This window comes from Cavia porcellus, unplaced genomic scaffold (genome assembly GCF_034190915.1).
Source record: "Cavia porcellus strain 051 isolate PalLab524CR breed Dunkin Hartley unplaced genomic scaffold, mCavPor4.1 scaffold_18, whole genome shotgun sequence".
In the NCBI taxonomy this organism is placed as follows: Eukaryota; Metazoa; Chordata; class Mammalia; order Rodentia; family Caviidae; genus Cavia; species Cavia porcellus.
The window spans coordinates 57,231,110-57,250,176 of NW_026947501.1; the positions used below are offsets into that span (position 1 = coordinate 57,231,110).

The following is a 19,067-nucleotide window of genomic DNA, read 5'->3' on the forward strand; positions in this document are numbered from 1 at the left end:
AAACATACCAGACTATAAGCCAAAACACATATAAAAGATGGAACACAGTTGTACTAAGTCGAAGTATTCCTTTAGATATATTTTCCATGCTGAGTTACAATAACTTTTTTCTTCTATTGTCTGTCTTTTATTTCATAGCTAACTTATATATGAAGTTTTTCATATTATAATGAGTCTTTTGTTTTTTATTTTATTCATTTATTTTTTGAGACAAGAATCACACTTTGTAATTCAGGCTGGACTGAACTCACAGCAGTCCTCCTGATTTAGTTGCCCAAGTGGTGGGATTACAGGCATATGCTACCGCACTTGGCCATAGTAACTGTTTTAAGCAGCTCAACAGTGATGACATGCCATTGCAGGTGAAATTCTGTTATGGAAACATTCTATACAAATACTCAATCTTTGGTGCTCTGTAAATAGAATTTTATAGTACCATTTAACCACAAAATCTGAACTGTGTAAAAGTCTTTTATAATAATTTAAGCAATGAGCAGTTGGCTTTGTGGAGCTTAATATTAAAGCTAGTCATTTTCCCTCTCGAAACCATGCTAAAGAAATAGTGTTGCCTAGATTTTGCCAGTGTCTTTTATTTCACGTGCTCATTTCAATGTAATAAAAACAACAGCAGCACAGCTTGATCATTCACCCCATTGCCTTCTGAAGTTTATGTTTCATGGAAGAGAAGAAATAATTTTCCTAATATGTTTGGCTATTTTGCTGGGGATGTGGCTCGGTAGTGTAGTACTCTTAGCATGCATTAAGGCCTTAGGTTCAATCCCCAGTACCACAATAAAAGCAAAAAACAGAAAACCAAAATGTTTCCCTGTTGTAAAAATTGACTTTCTAACTCTCAAGAAGTGTGTGTTCACCCTCAGGACAGGCTTTGAATTATTTGCCCAAACACATGATTAAATTGCACACCAGGCATGCATGTTTACAGGTTTGTGTGCGTGCGCGCGCGCGCGCGCGCGCGCGCGTGTGTGTGTGTGTGTGTGTGTGTGTGTGTGTGTGTGGTGGTAGGGAGGGAGATTTTTCGGTAGCAAGGAGATTCAAGTTTATGCTGCTTACTCCAAACATCTGTTGTGGCTGTTTCAAGGTGTCTAAGAATGGGTCTTTGCTCTGTACTTTATAGTTCTATGTGGGATGCATATGTGATTTCTCAACCATAGTAGAAAGTTCATAGGGAAAATTCTAAAGTAGTCATCTGACTATGGTGGGCAGTTTTGTGATATCTGTCAGATAACCTGAATTGTAATTGATTTAAAGAAAAAAAGTATTTTGTGAATACAGGGTACAGTTTAATACTTTGAGCATTATTGTTTTGTTTTGTTTTGTTTTTTTGTTTTTTTTTTTTGTTTTTGTTTTTGTTTTTCTGAGACAGGTCTCACTATGCAGTTCAGGCTGGCTTTGAGCTCACTTTGTAGCTCAGGCTGACCTCAAACTCACAATGATCCTCCTGCCTCAGCCTCTCAAGTGCTGGAATTACAGGCATGCACAACCACATCCAGCTACTTTGAGCATTCTTGATGTAATAAAAAACTGTTCTGTGAATACAGAGTACAGTTCAACACTTTGGTACTTTCTCAGAAATACAGTACTTCTTGTGATGAGCCCTAACTTGGCTGTAGGCCATGCTCCTTGCCACTGAACCACTAGCCTATCACATTGACTGAAGGAGGGTTCCCAGGACTCAGTGCACACGTTGACCAGCTGAACTCATGCTCTCTGAGAATTACTGGAAGAATTTGATGCTCTGCTGACACTTGAGGTGCTCAGTAGTCAATGCAACTATCAGCATGACTCAGACTGGAGTCCGTTCATCAGCTCATAGAATGCTGTGTGAAGTTTCAAAACATGGATCTCCAACTCACCTTTGTCTTTGTAGTGCTCTCCTTCCGGTTGCGTGGCATTGTGGTGCATTTGCTGTGGGAAGTTGGTTACACATGGAGCCATACTCAGTGGTACTCTGAATCATATAGTGTGGAGTGCTGGTGTTACCAGCTTTGGGTTCTCTGCTAAACTTCCCAAGAGTATATTTCTGTTTGGTGAGAAAAGTTGCTTCCATTCCTCACTTGTCAAAACAACACACTGGTCCCCAGTACTCTTCCTCACAGTGTGACTAGCATGTGAAATGTGAGCCTGAGCTGCAGCCATGAGAAAGGGTCTCCTTAGCCCTTGTGCAAGACCCCTGAATTTGAAAAGTGTCCCATCTCTTGGAAATACAGTCATGTATTTACTATGGAGAGTTAAAGTTCTTGCTATATGTCACTTAGATAATGTTTATTCTGCAGAAACTCGCACAAGCTTCTTGAAATGAAGGGCAGCTTTACCATTGTGCTTTTGCCTACATTATAAAATATATCATAATTCATAGATTACATGACATTTTTTGTACCAGGGATCAAACTCACAACCTCACACTTGCCAGGCAGGCCCTTAAGCTGCTGAGCTAAATCCCTGGCCTTCACGTAACTTTTATTTTACGCATTTGTTCCCCAGAGAATTTAGTGTATTTTGGTCCAAGAGAATACAGCATAGCTGTAGAACACTTTCCTAGTATGCTAAAGCCCTGAGCTCCATCATTAGTATGACAGAATCTAAAATAGCTGCCTCCTCCAACAGTATGTATGTATGTATGTATGTATGTATGCATGTATATACATGTTGGTGCTGCAGATCAAACATAGCACCTTGTGAAGGCTGGGCAAGTGCTTTACTAATGAGCTACACTCAGCCCCCAGTCTCTAATTTAAAGGCAGGAAGGTTCCCATATCAGTTTGCATTAGAGAAGATACTCTGTGTTTGTGTGTGTGTGTGTGTGTGTGTGTGTGTGTGTGTGTGTGTGTTCGTTTCTTTTCCTTTTTTGGTACTGGGGATCAAACTCATGCCCTTGCACTTGCCAGGCAGGTGCTATGCTGCTGAGCTAAATTCCTGGCCTCCTTTTCTTTTTTTAAAAAAGGGTCTCACTGTGTTGTTCAGGTTGGACTTGAAATCATTATGTAACCCAGGCTGACTTTCAGCTCATAGCAATTCTCCTGCCTCAGCTTCCAAAGTGCTGGGATTACAGGTGTGTACCATCATCCTGGCATTAGAGCAGATATTATAAAAATCAACCCTGGTGTCTAGTGTTTGGTTCTATGGGAGAAGCTATAAGCTGAAGAAAAGAAGCTCTGACAATGTCAGGAACAGAGCAATCTAGTGCCCAGCCACCTTCTGCAAAGGGCCCCAGCTTGGCCTGCCTGTCACATCTATTGGGATATGATATCTCACAGCCCAGGAGCAAGCAAATATCAGAAGAAACCAAAGGGGTTTTCTTCTGGAGTTGATGGATATGACACATCAACATCTAGGATTACTGACATATTATTCAGATGCCCTTGGTGGCTATTCAGTGTGGACAGATGATGGACATTCTGCAGAGTATGCCCCCCCCCACACTGGTTACTATGTTTTTATTTGCTCTTTTTAAATTTTTCCTTTTTTTCCCCTGGGGGCTCCTTATGTAGTCCAGACTAGCCTTGAATTCATGGTAATCCTCTTGCCTTCATCTCCCACATGCTGGATTATAGATGATGCCACCATACCCAGCTTGATTACCTTGCTTGAAGCTTTGGGGCTCAGAGCTGGAAGAGTTATTATTTGGGAAGTTGAGCAAGAAAAGAATGAATGTTGCTAAAGCTTAAATGTTTGCAGCTTTAGTAGAGGGGGAGGAAATAGGTGGTTCTCCTATTCCAAACTAATCATATGGGTAGACGGATAACCTTACCTAAGTGGATAGTCAGGTAGGTGAGTAAACACTGTGAAGCCATTTAGTTCTTGGAGGTCACAGATTTGGACAAATGGGTGTCTGTACTAAGTATGTGCAGTAGCAAGCAAAAGAGATCCAGTTTCAATACCCAGTGTAAAAGGAAGGTAGTTGTGCATATCACCAAACATTGCAAAGAGCCAGAGTAGAGGTGCGCAGAAGTGTCTGCAGGCTCCAGATTCTGCATCTTAACACAGGATCCTTCTGTACACTTTTGGGAACAACTCTCAAGAAAACTGGACTCTAATGTGCCCACCTATCGTGTTAACCAAGGTTAGGTGCCCAATCTCGTAGTCCTCAAACTACCTGGTAGGGGAGGTGTAGCTACCTGTAGGTGGAACTTGGGCCAACTCCCCAGCCAGGGTCTTCTGTGTTATTTCCTAACATCCCATGACTTTTGAATGCATCATCCTACTTCTGCTACCTTCACACCACTCCCACTGCTGCATCTGGATGCAGGTATAAGGAGGAGGAAGGATGTAAAGGCAACAGCAGTTTATACCAAGCTTCAGGTAGTGGGCCTTGTTCTTGTTTGCAGTACATGTCTGGTATGTACTTTCACAAATTACAGCTGTGCAGTGGTATGTACCTTTAATCATCCGAGCTACCTGGGAGGTCCAGGCAGGAGGGTCATTTATGATGACAATGCCATTGTTCTAGGCAACTTAAGAAACTGTCTCAAGATAAAAAGTATAGTACAAATGGCTGGCGGTTTAGTTCAATGAGTGCTTGGTTCCATCCCCAGTACCATCAAAAATAATGAAAATACCAACAAAATCATTTTTAGACTACTGAGGACATAGTTCTTACTTAGTCTATTTGAATAGGCACATAATCTAGAAGTGCTTCTGACCTACAGCAGTAGTCTTCCTCTTCCCTGGCCTGGCCAGAGCATCTAGGACAGACCCTCACTTAATATTACAGAATTTCAGATCTTTACCCAGAAATGGATTTACACTGCTTCTTGGGGTCAGTCTGTCTGTCTGTCTGTCTGTCTGTCTGTCTGTCTGTCTCTCTGTATGTTTGTCACACACTCTCTCTTTCTCTCTCTCTCTCTGTGTGTGTGTGTGTGTGTGTGTGTGTGTGTGTGTGTGTGTGTGTTTTTCTTGTTTCCTTAAATGAGTCATAGCAGCTCTGTAGCCAGGTTTGGTAGCTGTCTTAGTTACTTTTTACTCATTGCTGAGACAAAATACCTAAAGGCCAAGTTGGGAAAGGAAAGGTTTATTTCTTACAGTTTTTGGAGGTTTCACACACTCAGTTGGCTCCAGGGCATGGCTGGGCCACAGTTCATGGTGGCTGCAAACAGCAAGCAGGAACAGGCAAAGAGCAAGACACACCTTCTCCCTGCCATTACATTACATCCTGGCTCCACCCCTCTGTGGGTATAGCACTGACACCATCAATCCAAGCACTAACAATGAACCATCACAAATGCACAATACAAATACATGAAGCCTGGGGGCCCACAGACATAAACCATGACATTCCTCCCCTGGCCCCCAGGACTCTTGTACATCCTTTATACAAAAGACATTTAGTCCACCACCAAGAGTTTCCAAAGTCTTAAGTTTCAGCATTGCTGAACAGTCCAAGTCCCATGTCTCCTCCATGATCTATGGCAAACTCTTAACTGTAACCCCTGTACAAATGAAACAAGTTTAAACATTTCTCAAATGCAAAGGCACAAAATAAACATTACTATTCCAAAAGTTACAAACAGGGGAATATAAAGCATTGGAAACAAAGCAAATCCAACATCCAGCAGGATGAACATTAAGTCCTGGAGTTCCTTGCTCTGCATCTGAAGCAATATGGTTACAAGCTCCAAAAGGCTTGTGTGATTCCACCCCCAAGGCACTTCCAGGGATTTCACCTCCTGCAGCTTTTCTCTTAAATCCTCTCTGCTTGCTTTTTGGAGCTTTCCTTGGATCGTCCATGTTTCTGGCTTTTCCAAACTTTTGGGGTCTCCACTGCACCTTTGGCTTCACCTTTATGTCTTCACAAATTGCCCTCTCAGGGGCACACAGCTTGGCCTCCCAGGCCCTTTGCAATAGAGGTAGAAGCCATCTTACCCTCAGAATTTGTGCATTTTCCTAGCACCTAAGATCAGCACCATGTGGATGTTGCCAAGGTTTGCTGCTAGCTAGAGCAGTACTCAGGCTTTTCTCTCTCTTGGCTGTAGGGGTCAGTTGCCTGGATCACAGGGCTCTGTTTAACTGATTGTGAGGAAAAGCTTCTCTATGTTGCCACCATTCTGGAGCCTCATGTGGCCTGTCACCATTCTGGAAACTCATGTGGTCTCTGTCGCCATTCTGGAACCTGGTGCTCTGCAGCTTTCTCCTCTGAAAAAATTCTTTTACCTTTGCAGTGAGGCTGCACAGGGTGGGGACCTGCTTCCTGGGATGCCCCCGGCCCATCTTTCTTATTTCTCTGTTTTCCCTCAGCCATCAGAATCTCCACTGTCTTTACAATCCACAGCTTTCCTGAAATATTCTTTCTGGCCAAACTCACAGTATTGCAAATTATCCCGCTGGGCTCTTTCCTCTTGATTTGCAACATAAAGCTGGCTAAAAGCCCTCTACAGTAGCCATGCCACAGACTCAACATTTGATTGCTTTTTAATTTCTTTTTCAAGATTAATCAGTCCATTGCCCTTTGTTTCAGTCTCAGGCAAAGTCTCTGGACATGAGCAAAATGTAGACAACTTTCTGCCAACCCATAACTCACATCATGGGGAGTCCAACAACCACTGCAGTCCTTCTTCCCAGCAGAAATCTCCCAGGCCTGGTCTTTACCATCAGGCTTCCTATCAGCCTTCTGGTCTCCTGAGCTGTGACCACTATCTCCTCTACAGAACTGCCTAAGCTGCTCTAGCTCTATGCATCCAGGCAACACATCCAAACCTTTCCAAACTCTGCCCACAAGCCATTTCCAAAGCCATTTCTTGAAAAACATGGTAAGGTATAGTCACAGCAAACAACCCCATTCTTCGGTACCAAATTCTGTCTTAGTTACTTTTTACTCATTGCTGAGACAAAATACCTGAAGCCCAAGTTTGGAAAGGAAAAGGTTATTTCTTACAGTTTTTGGAGGTTTCAGTCCATACTCAGTTGGCTCCAAGGCAGGTGGGCATGGCTGGGTCACAGTTCAGGGTGGCTGCAAACAGCAAGTAGGAACAGGCAAAGAGCAAGATACACTTTCTTCCTACCATTACATCATATCCTGGCTCCACTCTTATGTGGGTGTAACACTGACACCATGAATCCAAGCACTAGACAATGAACCATCACAAATGCACAATGAAAATGCATGAGGCCTGGGGGCCACAGACATAAACCATGACAGTAGCCTACTACTTCTTGTACTTAGGAGCACACTTCTGCTGATCTGTTTCTCTGTGAATAGCTTTGCTTGTTTCAACTAGAAAATTGTTGTTGTTGTTGTTGTTGTTGTTCTTCTTCTTGTTTTTTTCTTGTTTCATCTGAGATAACACATTTGCTGCCTTCTCTGGTACAGTTACTCCCTGGTGATTGTTCCTGTAAGCTTAGCGGTAACTTAAGGAACTCTTAGTTGAAATTGTATATGAAACATTTTACTTAGGAACATAAGTTTCCAAAAGAAAGAAAAGGGGAAGAGAGACTGATTGACTGAGACTGACTAGGGTTTTTGTGTATCTGAAACACACTTGTCCTTTGTGTTCTAATGTCAGACTTACCATGCTTACAATGTTACTGTTTCACATAACTGTGTTACACAAATCACTTTTAGAGATGTTAGTATAGTAAAAGTGTGACTTGAGTCTTTAGAAATAAAGCATATATGAAACCTCAAATCACATTACGGAGTGCATGCAAGACTCACCTACCCACTTCCCTGCAGTACTGCCTTGGTATTGCATGAGTTTCTGTGCTGGTGATACATTCGGCATTGAAGGAGGTGTTGAATGGCTGGCTAAAGAAGAGATCAATGGGTTAAAACCACAGAATGACCCAGTGACTTAGCAAGTACCCGTTTACTTAAAGAGCAGTGTACAATAGAAACTGTCCTCTGTTACTTGTTTGCTGTATTAGACGATAATCTTTTTGTGGTTAAAAGTCTGCATTACAGCTGGGAGTATGAAACACATCTATAATCCAAGCACTGGGGGAGACTGGTTACACAGAGTTTGAGGCCAACCTGGACTACATACATAGCAAGACTTTGTCTCAACATTCCCCAAACCACAACCACCCCCCAAAAACACTGTTTTTTAAAGTCTCTCACAAAATTAGGCACTGATGTCTCAACTGAGGTGTGGTTTCCTCTTCCTAGATACTGTTTCTTCATTGTTGAAGTAGGGTTTCATGTTTTCCCCTAATTGTCTTACTACCTTGGATATGAAAATTCTGCTTGAGTTTTATAAGTTGGTAGTAATTCTTCAATTCTCTGAAGTAATGGTGATTTGACTGGGAATCAAGAGAACTCTGTAGCATTTTTTATTTACTCAGGCATTCTCCATAGTATGTGTGTGACTGTCATTACAAGGATGATGTTAATAACATTAAAACTGTAGAAGATAAAAGGAACTGAGAATATGTGTTATACTTTTGAAAATGCTCAGAGACTGTTCCATTAACTTGTTGGATGTGTAACAGTGCTTCTTTAATTTGAATGTCTTCTTTTTCACAGGCCTGAGTTGCTGGAGGAAGCCCAGAGGCAAGGCTTACCATTTTCACAGTGGGACGGGCCAACCGTGGTTGAATGGCTGGAGGTACATCCCTTTACTACAGAGACCTATGCTACATGACACAAGCTTGTCGTGCATCTCCTGTCTCTACCTGATGTTCTGGTCTTTTCATTCTTCTTTCTAGCTCTGGGTTGGGATGCCTGCTTGCTATGTGGCTGCCTGCAGAGCAAATGTGAAAAGTGGGGCCATCATGTCAGCTCTGTCAGACAGACAGATCCAGCAAGAGATTGGCATCAGCCACCCTCTGCACAGACTGAAGCTGCGGCTGGCCATCCAGGAAACCCTGTGGCTCACCAGCCCTTCGGCTCCACCCACATTGAAAAAGGTATGTTCACAGAGGCTCTGTGTGCCCTCTGTGGAGGAGGAAGGCAGAGCCCACAAAAGCAGTAGCCTGCTAATGTTTCCGTGCTGCTTCCTAATCATACAGGGTGGTTTCAACTTAAAATTTCAGGAAAGCATAGTACAACCCCTAACTTGGAGGGGTTGAGTGATCCAAAGAAAATGTGTGAACTGCTTGTGTAAAAGTGTGGTTAAAGCCAGGCGTGGTGGCACATGCCTGTAGTTCCAGCACTCAGAAGGCTGAGGTGGGAGGATCACTGTGAGTTCTAGGCCAGTGGGTTACAGTGTGAGCAGCTTGAACTGAGTAATGAGATCCCGTTTCAGAAAAGACCAAAAAATAAATAATTAAATAAATGAATAAAACTTGGTTAGAAAGGCCTTCTTTAAGAAAGAAGGCTTTTTGAAAGGTAGAAAATTGATTGTCACAAATGTACGTATGAATTTATCAAAACTGAGTAAGTGTAAGGACCTCTTGAGGAAGGAAAAGTTAACATTTTAAGTAGCATTTCATCCTTGAACTTTGATTTCTATTTCATAGTTCAAACAATAATTAGTACTTGTACGGTATATAAAGGTACTTGCTAAGCAAATTATATGCGGAAAATATTGTTTTTCTTCAAGTATACAGGTAGCAAAATATACAGATAAGCCCAGGAATGTATAAACCCTTGCATACAATCCCCGGGCATAAATAAGCTCCTGGCTACGGCCCCTTGGCTATAAACTAGGTTGGGCTGCCCTTACTTTGTTGTGTGTGGCTTCTTTCCTTCAGTCTTGTGCGTGTGAGTGCATCTGCATCACTGCACATATAGGCGGGACTTACAGAGTAACTGTAATTTGTGGCAGTCCAGAGGTGCCACTGACATACAGTTGACATGCTAACAAGGGGTGGTCACCTCCCAGAAATCCACTGGTTCCTGGACAGTTCTAAGCTTCTCTTCTTTGTGGATGTCTTTTTTTCCCTACAAGAACTAAAGGAGGAAAAATGCTGAGTTTCCTAGATGCACTGTGGTTGTGTGTCACGGCACCAGCAGGTGCTCTGGGTCTTGGGAGCTGCATGTGTCTGTCCAACCATGCCTGTGCTCACAAAGATGCTGTCCACTTGGGGAGTAGTGAAGAGCCCTCAAAGAGCTTCCTGGTGACTCTTCTGATGAAACATTGGTGGTTATTAGAAGGGAAGAGCAGGCCAGCTCTTAAGTTGCAAAGTTCAGGGTTTTTTTCATTTAGATGTTCAACAAACTCTTATTGCTGTGTAGACATCCTTCTGAGCAGCAGAGCAAGGTCTGCCTACAGTAACTTTATACACAAAAAAGTGTGAAGATTTTGTTGTTAGAGAATTATGAAAATGAACAATAAGCCTTTTTTTTTTTTAACGTATGGCCAAAGAACACTTTCCCTTGGTGGAATGTTTTGTAACCAGTATCAGTCTGTTCTGCAGCTATTTCCACATTAATGTGGGCTTTGTAGAAATGAAGATGCTGCATGGCTTTTTCAAAGCTTTTAAGAACCCTCTTTCAAAAGGGAGCTTCTGTGATTCAGTTGAACTATTGGCAAGGACTAGACCTCACATCAGAAAGACTCTCCATATCACCAGTTACAAACACAGAAATTGCTGTTCTTGGGGAGCTTACAGTGGGCTAGCAGAGTGGCCATCAGTCTCAGGTTTGACTCAGATGGTGACAAGTGCTTTGTTTTTGGTGTTTGCATTGTTTGGCTCTCCTGTGCTCACTATCTTGTGCCCTGGCCTCCTGGGCTTCCTCTGGCTTTGGATCATCTGCTGAAAGCAGCCACAGGAAGCCAAGGCCAGAGCATCCTGTTGTTAGCCTGTGTTGGGGTGAGACTGCTTTCTGTGTGTTTTGTTTTATTCTTTTGTTTTGCTGTACTGAGGCTTAAACCTAGTGCTTTGGGAGAGCCAGGCAAAAACCCTATCATGAGCTATACCTCCAACATGGTGAGACTATTGAAAATACTGTCTATTGAATCATCAGTTACTGGGGAAAGTAACTTTTCAGAAATATAAAGTATGTTCTCATCCATACTTTTAAGCATGTGATCTGGAAATTGTGTGCTGTTCTCCTTATATTCCGACCACACTGTTATTGTTTAAAAGAGGATGAGCCTGTGTTAATGATCTCTGGCTTTCTCTGTGGGTGCCTGAAATGAAAATGTGCAAAGAGTGACCTTTGCCTCGTGGCTCCTTACTGTGCCTGTGGCTCATATGTGCGTCCTTCTCCTTTCTGTCACGCTTCCCTTGCCCTGGATGTGGCTGGTGCACTGGGGTCACCTTAGACCACAGGAAATGTCTGGTTAACACATGAAGAGATGGAAACACTCGCAGCCACATCTCAGATGGTCAGTCAGCCCTGCAGCTCATGTTCCAAAGTGGGTTTCCTACTCCAGACCAAAGGGCCCTTTGTCTTTTGTTGAAAACAAAAGTTAATTTGCATTTGTTTCAAATATAATGTGTTCTTTTTAGGTTATTAGCTCATAGCGTATAGTCGTATTTGCATTTTTTAGATTTTTACAAGAATTTAGTTTATAGATTTGCCCCATTTAGAGAAGATGTAATTTGCTTCTCCTTTTGGAGAGACCTCCATTGAGCACTGCGTTGTGGTTGTCTAACGCCAACAGTCTACTGTATGAGGTTAGTTGGCATGGAAAAAGTCTGCTCCTTGCATGGAAAATTGAAATTCTTGGATTTTCATGAGTTTTTGCATGAGGCATTGATATTTTGAATGTTTTTCACTCAGTCAAGGTGCATGTTCCCTGCAGAATTAATTTGCTTACACTACTAAAGTTCACTAATACTAATAGTTATGTTCTTTTACATTCCTAACAACCTAACATCAGGAAGATGAGGAGGGAAGCTGGATAAGGTTGGAGTCTTTCTATAATATTTCTTCACTCTGTAGCAACAAAAAGCAATTGAGGATGTAAACTTGTGTGACCTGCTTTAGTAGGTGTTTTTCACACCTTAATTTATTCATAGTATCATTAATGACTTGAAGAATGTAATCAAATAAATCACAGGATTAAAGATTACATCTCATGGATAATTTTGAACATTTCCCATATGGGATCATGGAAATTACTTTGAATGAAGGTTGTTTTATTTATGAATAGAATCTTTTATACAAAGTCCCCTGGTTTAGGCAACTCCTGAGTTTATGTACATGTAGTTCGTTGCTGGGTTAGTTTTGTTCTAAAATGTACTGCTGAAAAAAATCATGAAATACACTTCTAAACCTGAAAGTTGGCACGGGGCCTTTCCCTCTATGTCTTTATATTGTTATTTGACTAAGTACTGCCCTACTGTGTTGAGTTAAAGATCTTAGTAATGGAGTTCTCAGAAATTAAGGCTTATCACTTCACAGAGATTGAATTTCAGCTGCCTAACTCTTCACTACACAGAAAGCTCTGCCCCATGTTTTACAGTGTCTGAGTCAGATGACTTGGTTAAATTCCCAGCATCCCTCTGCCCTCTTGGGTCTTTGGTGGGCACAGTGCAGTACCAGGGGACTTGTAGTTCTTCAGCTTTTCCCAGGGGCACGGTATTCGGGGGCTCAGAAGAGTTAGCATATGTCTGAAAGCAAGTATAAATGAGTTAAGATTAGAATTTGCTGATTCCAAGATGATGCTTGAAACAGTTGCTTCTGTTTGCATTTCTAAAGGTTATTCAGTTATAGCACTTGGTTGTTTGTTTTGTTTGTTCATTTGAAAAAAAGAGAGGTGGAACTTGGTGACACATATGGGTCATCCCAGGACTTGGGAGGTTGATCAAGCATGTTTGTTGCAAATTTGAGACCAGCATAGGCTACATAGTGAGTTCAAGGTCAGCCTAAACTACATAGTAAAATCCTGTCTCAAAATTACAAAAAGTTTAGAAACAAAAACTAAGAAGAAAGAGAATAGCTACTAACTGGGTTTCCCTCCCTGGGTTTAGATACTCCCTGCCTCTAGAATCACTTAAATTCACCTAGTTAGAGGTCTCTCTACAGGACCAACAATGACCATCAGTGAATTAAGCAGTGCATTTCATAATTACGTAAGTTTCAATATATTCCAAAAGACAAAGTAGAATATGGTCACCACTTCAATATGAAATAGCATCAGAGACATAAAGTGTAGTTGAATAAGCTTAACATTTGCTTTTTGCAGTGACCATATAAAAGGGGCCCATGCAGAAGATTCCAGATTTACCCCACATGCAATGTTCTGCAGAAGCTTGGTGCACTTTGCCACCATCCTTTCCCAGACAGAGCTGCTAGGACAGAGCTATGCTAGCACAAAGCATTGTGCTTTGCCCGTGCTGGCACTGGGTGGCCTCACTCCTGACTGAGCTTTGGAAGGAACACTCAAGTGTGGTCAGAACTGTTCGCATATCAGATGTAAGATATGACTGGCTGTGTAAGAAGGCTGTGCCAGCTGCCAGGAGCCATTAATGAGCAGGACAGCTGCAGTCCCACTCTCATGGAGCTCGCATTTTACTGACCTTGAGACTGAGCGTGACTTGTCCATGCTTGGAGCATGAGGTCCCTTTGCACACTTCTTCAGAAGGCTGTGGTGGCAGCCAGGGAGAGGAGGAGGCTCTCCCTCAAACTGAGTCTGAGCTGTCAGAATCTGCATTATCAGCAACTGCAAAAGTAGTAAATAGAGATATGGAGGGTTTGCTTCCGCACAGCTTTTTATTTGGAAGATTTCTTCTACTCATTAGAAGAGAGCATAGTCAGCAGGCCAGAAAACATCAAATATTCAGGCTGTGAATCCCAGGCCCATGAAAGTATGACTCAAAGGACTGCATCATGGTAACATTGTTAGGTATCTTAATGGTTACCATAGTGGTATATTTGTCACTCATCATTTAAAGAAAGTTATGAAATCTTTTCTGTTAGAATTGGAACATTCCTCTTAGCTGAGCCATCCCTTGTATCTTGACTGGAACAAATAAAATACTAGAGTGGAATCCATTGTTCTAAACCAAACATGGAGGCCATGCATGGTGGTTTATGACTGTAATCCCATAACTCAGGAGGCTGAGGCTGGAAGATATCAACTTAGAGACCAGCCTGGGCCTAGTGAGACCCTGTTGTAAGGGGTTGGGGATGTAGCTCAGGTTAGAGTGCTTGCCTAGCAGGTATGAAACCCTGAGTTCAAGCCAGGAGAGGATGGATAGGAATGGATAGTTTTTATTTTAAAGGATTCCTCAATGTACCTTAGGATTCCTGTGAATGTAATTTAATCTTCCTTAGCTGGAGAGCATAACGAACCATTCTCTGTGAAGTGGTTGTATATCATGTCTATTTTTCATTGTACAGACCTTGGACATATTCTGTTGAATTGGTTGCTAAGGATTTTATGCAGTTTAGTGCCATTATATAAGATACTTCTAAAATCTCAATTTCCAGTTCATTTTGTATATTTAGAAATGTTAATTTTTGTGTATTCATTGTATATTCAGCAGCTTTGCTAAATTCATGTATAAATCCTAATAGCTATTTCATAGACTTTTTCAACAATGATAATCGTGTCATTTACTAATAAAGAGAGGTTTATGTCTTTCTCAACTCATGCCATTTTTATGTTTTTCCTGCCATTACAGTGGCCAGGTCTCCAGCACAGCCAAACATAAACGGTGACAGTGGACACCCCTTGTGCTTCTTTCCGTTCAGGGAGACATTTGGTCCCTCATTGTGAGGTTTTTAGCTGCAGGCTTTTGGTAGATGACCCTTAATAGATTGAGGCGGTGGGTCTTTCGTCCTAGAATGCTGAGTTTCATAACTGAATGATGGATCTTGTGCCACATAAGGTATTATGAGACATGGCTTTCTTTGCTGATCTCGTAATTGGGCAAATTTCATTGATTTTTTTTTTCCTCCTCAGTTGGTGAACCAACCTATTCCTGAGTCAGTAAACCTACTTACCATGATTCCTTATTTTTGGTGTAGTGCAGACTAGTCCCAAACTCGAAATACTTTTGTCTCAGCCTCCTGAGTGCTGGGTTTACAGGCATGCACCACCATACCACACCACAAAAAAGTACGTCCTGAAGCCAGATGTGATGATGCACCCCTGTAGTTGCCAAAACTCAAGAGACTGAGCCCAGAAGTTGGCTGTTATAATGTCCTATGACAATTGGGCATTAAACTAAGATGGACATCATACTAAGAGTGGCATCAATATCTCTTTGCATAGGGAGTGCTTGTGCATAGCCACTGCACTCAATCCTGGTAATATAATGGGAATCTCTGTCTTTAAAGGTTGTGGGGAGGGGCTGGGGATTTAGCTCAGTGGTGCAGCACCTGCCTTGCAAGCATGAGGTCCTGAGTTCAATTCCCAGTACCCCCCCCCACCCAAAAAAAAGAAAGGAAAAAGTGTAAGTTATATCTGGGTCAGATTGATTGACAGTATTGTTTTTGTCCGTAGCCTTCCTGATTGTTTTCCTTTTCTTAGTCCTTTTTGGTTTTTTGATTGGCACATTGAACCAGTTGTTAAGAGAGGAGTGTTGAAGTCTTCTAAATTTAATTGTATTTTTCTGTTTTTGTTCTTAGTCTCATTAGTTGTTCGTTTATCATTTTAAATTTACTTTTCCTGATTTTCAAATACACTTGTCATTTAGGAAGACAAAGTATTAAAAATAAAATCAAAACCAGCTAGAGCTCATTTGAATGATTTGAATTGATTCTTCAAACTTGTTCATGAGTCATGATCATTCTTTATTCCTATATTATTATATTGAAAACTAATTCAGAAAAGGAATTTATAGACAGGTATGATTTTTCTATAGCTTGGTAAATTGTCCTAAATGAGTCATAAAATTTTGCCAATATGATTTCTGTTGGATAAAACTTTAGGAATTTGAAAAGGTAGGAATGGGAGACCAAATATTTAGAAATTATGAAAAGCAATGTTGTCATTCATTTAGCCTTTAAGAATGTTGTCTAGATTAAAAATCTGAACTGATGTCACTCATTTGTTGAAATCAGACACTTGCATATGGGGACATGGACCACGAGTGGATTGGCAATGAGTGGCTGCCCAGCCTGGGCCTACCTCAGTACCGAAGCTATTTCATGGAGTGCCTTGTGGATGCTCGGATGCTGGACCACCTGACCAAGAAAGACCTGCGGGGGCGGCTGAAAATGGTTGACAGTTTTCACAGGTGAGGCAGTGCAAGTGGTTCTTCCTAACGGATCAAGAGACTTCACATAGGGGCTGGGGATTTAGCTCAGTGGCATAAGCACCTGCCTTGCAAGCAGGCAGTTGTGAGTTCAATCCCCAGTACCGATAAAAAGAAAAAAGACAAAAAAAAAAAAAAAAAAAAAAAAAAAAAAAAAAAAGAGACTTCACATTGCCACCGTTAAATAACCCCTTATTTTGTAAATAGGAACAGCTTCCAGTGTGGACTTATGTGCCTAAAAAGGTTAAATTATGATCGGAAAGAACTGGAAAGAAGAAGAGAAGAAAGTCAGGATGTAGTTAAAGGCAAGTACATTATGCAGGATGGATGCAGCACATGCCTGCTGCCTCCCAGGCAGCCTGGGTGATTGCCTGTTTGAAAAAGTATAGCAGCCAGCTGAGCTGGCACATACCTGCAATCCTAGCACTCTGGGAGGATATAGCAGCAGAGTCACAAGCCTAGCCCAGGCAGCTTGGACTCCGTGAAACCTTCTCTCAAAATGAAAAGTATAACAGGGCTAGAGATGCAGCTCAGTGCAAATCCCTGTGTTTATTCCTGAGTACCTCAAAAAGAAATCAAGGGCTTAGTGATAAGGCACTTGCTTACCACTTGCATTGCCCTGGGTTTGATCCCTAGGACTGAAAAAAAAAAAAAGCACAAAATAATCATACATTTATCTGGGAATTACACAAATTACAGTTCCAGCTACTAAGAATACTAAGGCAGGAAGATCACAAATTCAGGGCCGACCTGGCAATTTAGTGAGACCCTGTCTCAGAACACTAAAGCTAGATTTGAAAATTAGGGGTGCTAAGAATGTAGTTCAGTGAAAAAAGACTTGCCTAGCATGCTCAGGGCTCTGGCTTCTGTCTCTAGTACCACAAAAAAATAAATCAGGGAAGACTTTTAAGTGGAAACAACTGGCTTGGCATGATAACAAGAGGAGGGATGAAAAGGGGTGCCCTGAGACAGTGTGTGCTTATCTCAGTCTGTAGGCTACCCTCTTGGTGCTGGCATTCTTTCATGTAGTTTTCCTTTTGTTGTTGTACACTGTATACGCTCTCTCAGAGATGCTGCCTTATGCTATTAGATCAGAGCAAGGCAAACAAGCCACTGCCTTTTGCTTACTGGATAGAGGTTAAAACTACAGCTTTGGGAGCTTTTTCTAAGGCCTGTGGCAGCATGCAGGGCACACAGTTCTGCTCCCAGAGGGAGGGAGAGGTCAAGGCAACCAATAGCCTAGCACCCATAATTTTGTAATTTATTTATTTATTTTGAGACAGAATTTCACTAAGTACCCTGGTCTGGGATTACACCTGTGACCCTCCTGTCACAGCACCCATACTAACTGGGATTGCAGTCCTTACAGAAACCACAGAGTGTCCTGTGGGCAAAGGAAAGACATGTCAGAAACAGGCCAGGAGGTAGGAGAGGGCATGGCAGCCCCCTCAGTATGACAGGGACAGGCATTTTCTCTGAAGACAACACTGAATGTCATGCTCACGAGAGTCTCTCAGAATTCTCGGTAGTTACTAATAGCACTGCAGTGATGAGAAGAAATGAGACTTACTGAATAATGATCAAGCACTGTGTCAAGTCTTCCATAGTTGATTCATTCAGGCTGCATCGTGGTTCTGTTATTTTCATCCTCATTCTGATGTCTTTTTCTAAATAAAATAAAGGATTATCTATTGGCCAGGGATGTAGCCCTGTGGTAGGACACTTGCCTAGTCTGTGCAAGGCCTGGGTTTTAATTCTTTTAAAACAAAGAATACGTTGAGGTCTATTTAGAAAAGAAAGTCATGGCCGGGGATATAGCTCAACAACAGAGCGGCTGCCTGGCAAGTGCAAGGTCATGAGTTTGATCCCTGGTACCAAAACAAAGTTGAGAAAAAAAATCAGACATGAAATGTATTAATCCATTTAATTTGTTTTCTATATCCCCTCTCCATATTTTGTCAGTTGGCAAAAGCAGTCTTTGAAAAGATTGGTGGTCAGATATATTTTTACAGAGTGGCAATTTTTTGGTCTGTAATAGAATACATTTAATAATTATCTTTGTATGATATACGATTGCCAAAATCTAGTATGCTGGAATGTCTTTAAAATTCTTTCTTTGTAATATATTAAGATGTTGATATGACCAAAGCTTCAGAAGCACAGGGGCTGGGGTATGGCTCAGTGGCTTAGCACCTACCTGGTAAGCACAAGGCTCTGAGTTTGATTCCCAGTACAACAACAAGAAAAAGTAAAAGAAAACGAAGGTCAGAAGGTCAGAAGCAAAGAGTTTGTGTTGAACTCAGCAAGGTATCTGAACTGTCATGGTATCTGCCCCTTTCATGATGGAGAAGCATTTCAGGAGACTCTGGGGTCTGTGTAGGAAACATGCTTATACGTGCTAGGTCTGACTCTGACCCTCAGCCTGATGTTTTTGCAGTCTTAGGATTGAACCCCAGGCCTTGTACATACTAGGCAAGTGATCTGCCACCAAGCTACATCCTCAGCCAATCATGTTGTATTGTTCCCTGAATATATCCTATCCACAATCTTACTGTGACACCTGAGTGCACTAGGGGAGGCTTCTAAAGGGAAAGTTTTTATTAGAATGAGGCAGAACCAAAACAGCTGTGTCTAGGTGTGTGTCTGTCAGTATTTGTGAGTGTGGAGTCCATTTTCAGGAGCTGAGGGATCAAGATCCATGCTAGGAATCTTTCCCCTGCATTGCAGGACATGTATGATGAAGAGGTTTTCTAAAGCCACATTTACAGTTGTTTTGTTCTTTCACAGATGTGCTTGTTTGGAGCAATGATCGAGTGATTCGCTGGGTCATATCCATTGGCCTTAAAGAATATGCAAACAACCTCATAGAGAGTGGGGTTCATGGCGCACAGCTGGCCTTAGATGAAGCCTTCGATTACAACACATTGGCCCTGTTGTTACAGATCCCAACAGAGAACAGAAAGGTGACAACGGAGTCTGTGCCTCTGTCTGCTTAGCCACAGTGTTCGGTTTTTCTG

General features: G+C 41.9%; 1 protein-coding gene across 1 annotated transcript in view; it reads left to right on the forward strand.

Annotated features, from left to right (window-relative positions):
- LOC134471457 (liprin-alpha-1-like) overlaps window positions 1–19,067 on the forward strand; it is a 62,865-nt gene that overhangs the window by 34,305 nt on the left and 9,493 nt on the right. Inside the window, exons 11-17 of the mRNA XM_063230350.1 lie at window positions 8,477–8,558; window positions 8,659–8,859; window positions 11,163–11,225; window positions 11,724–11,746; window positions 15,853–16,032; window positions 16,258–16,355; window positions 18,838–19,013. Of these exons, the coding sequence (XP_063086420.1) occupies window positions 8,477–8,558; window positions 8,659–8,859; window positions 11,163–11,225; window positions 11,724–11,746; window positions 15,853–16,032; window positions 16,258–16,355; window positions 18,838–19,013 (823 nt within the window). The remainder of the gene's footprint in view (window positions 1–8,476; window positions 8,559–8,658; window positions 8,860–11,162; window positions 11,226–11,723; window positions 11,747–15,852; window positions 16,033–16,257; window positions 16,356–18,837; window positions 19,014–19,067) is intronic.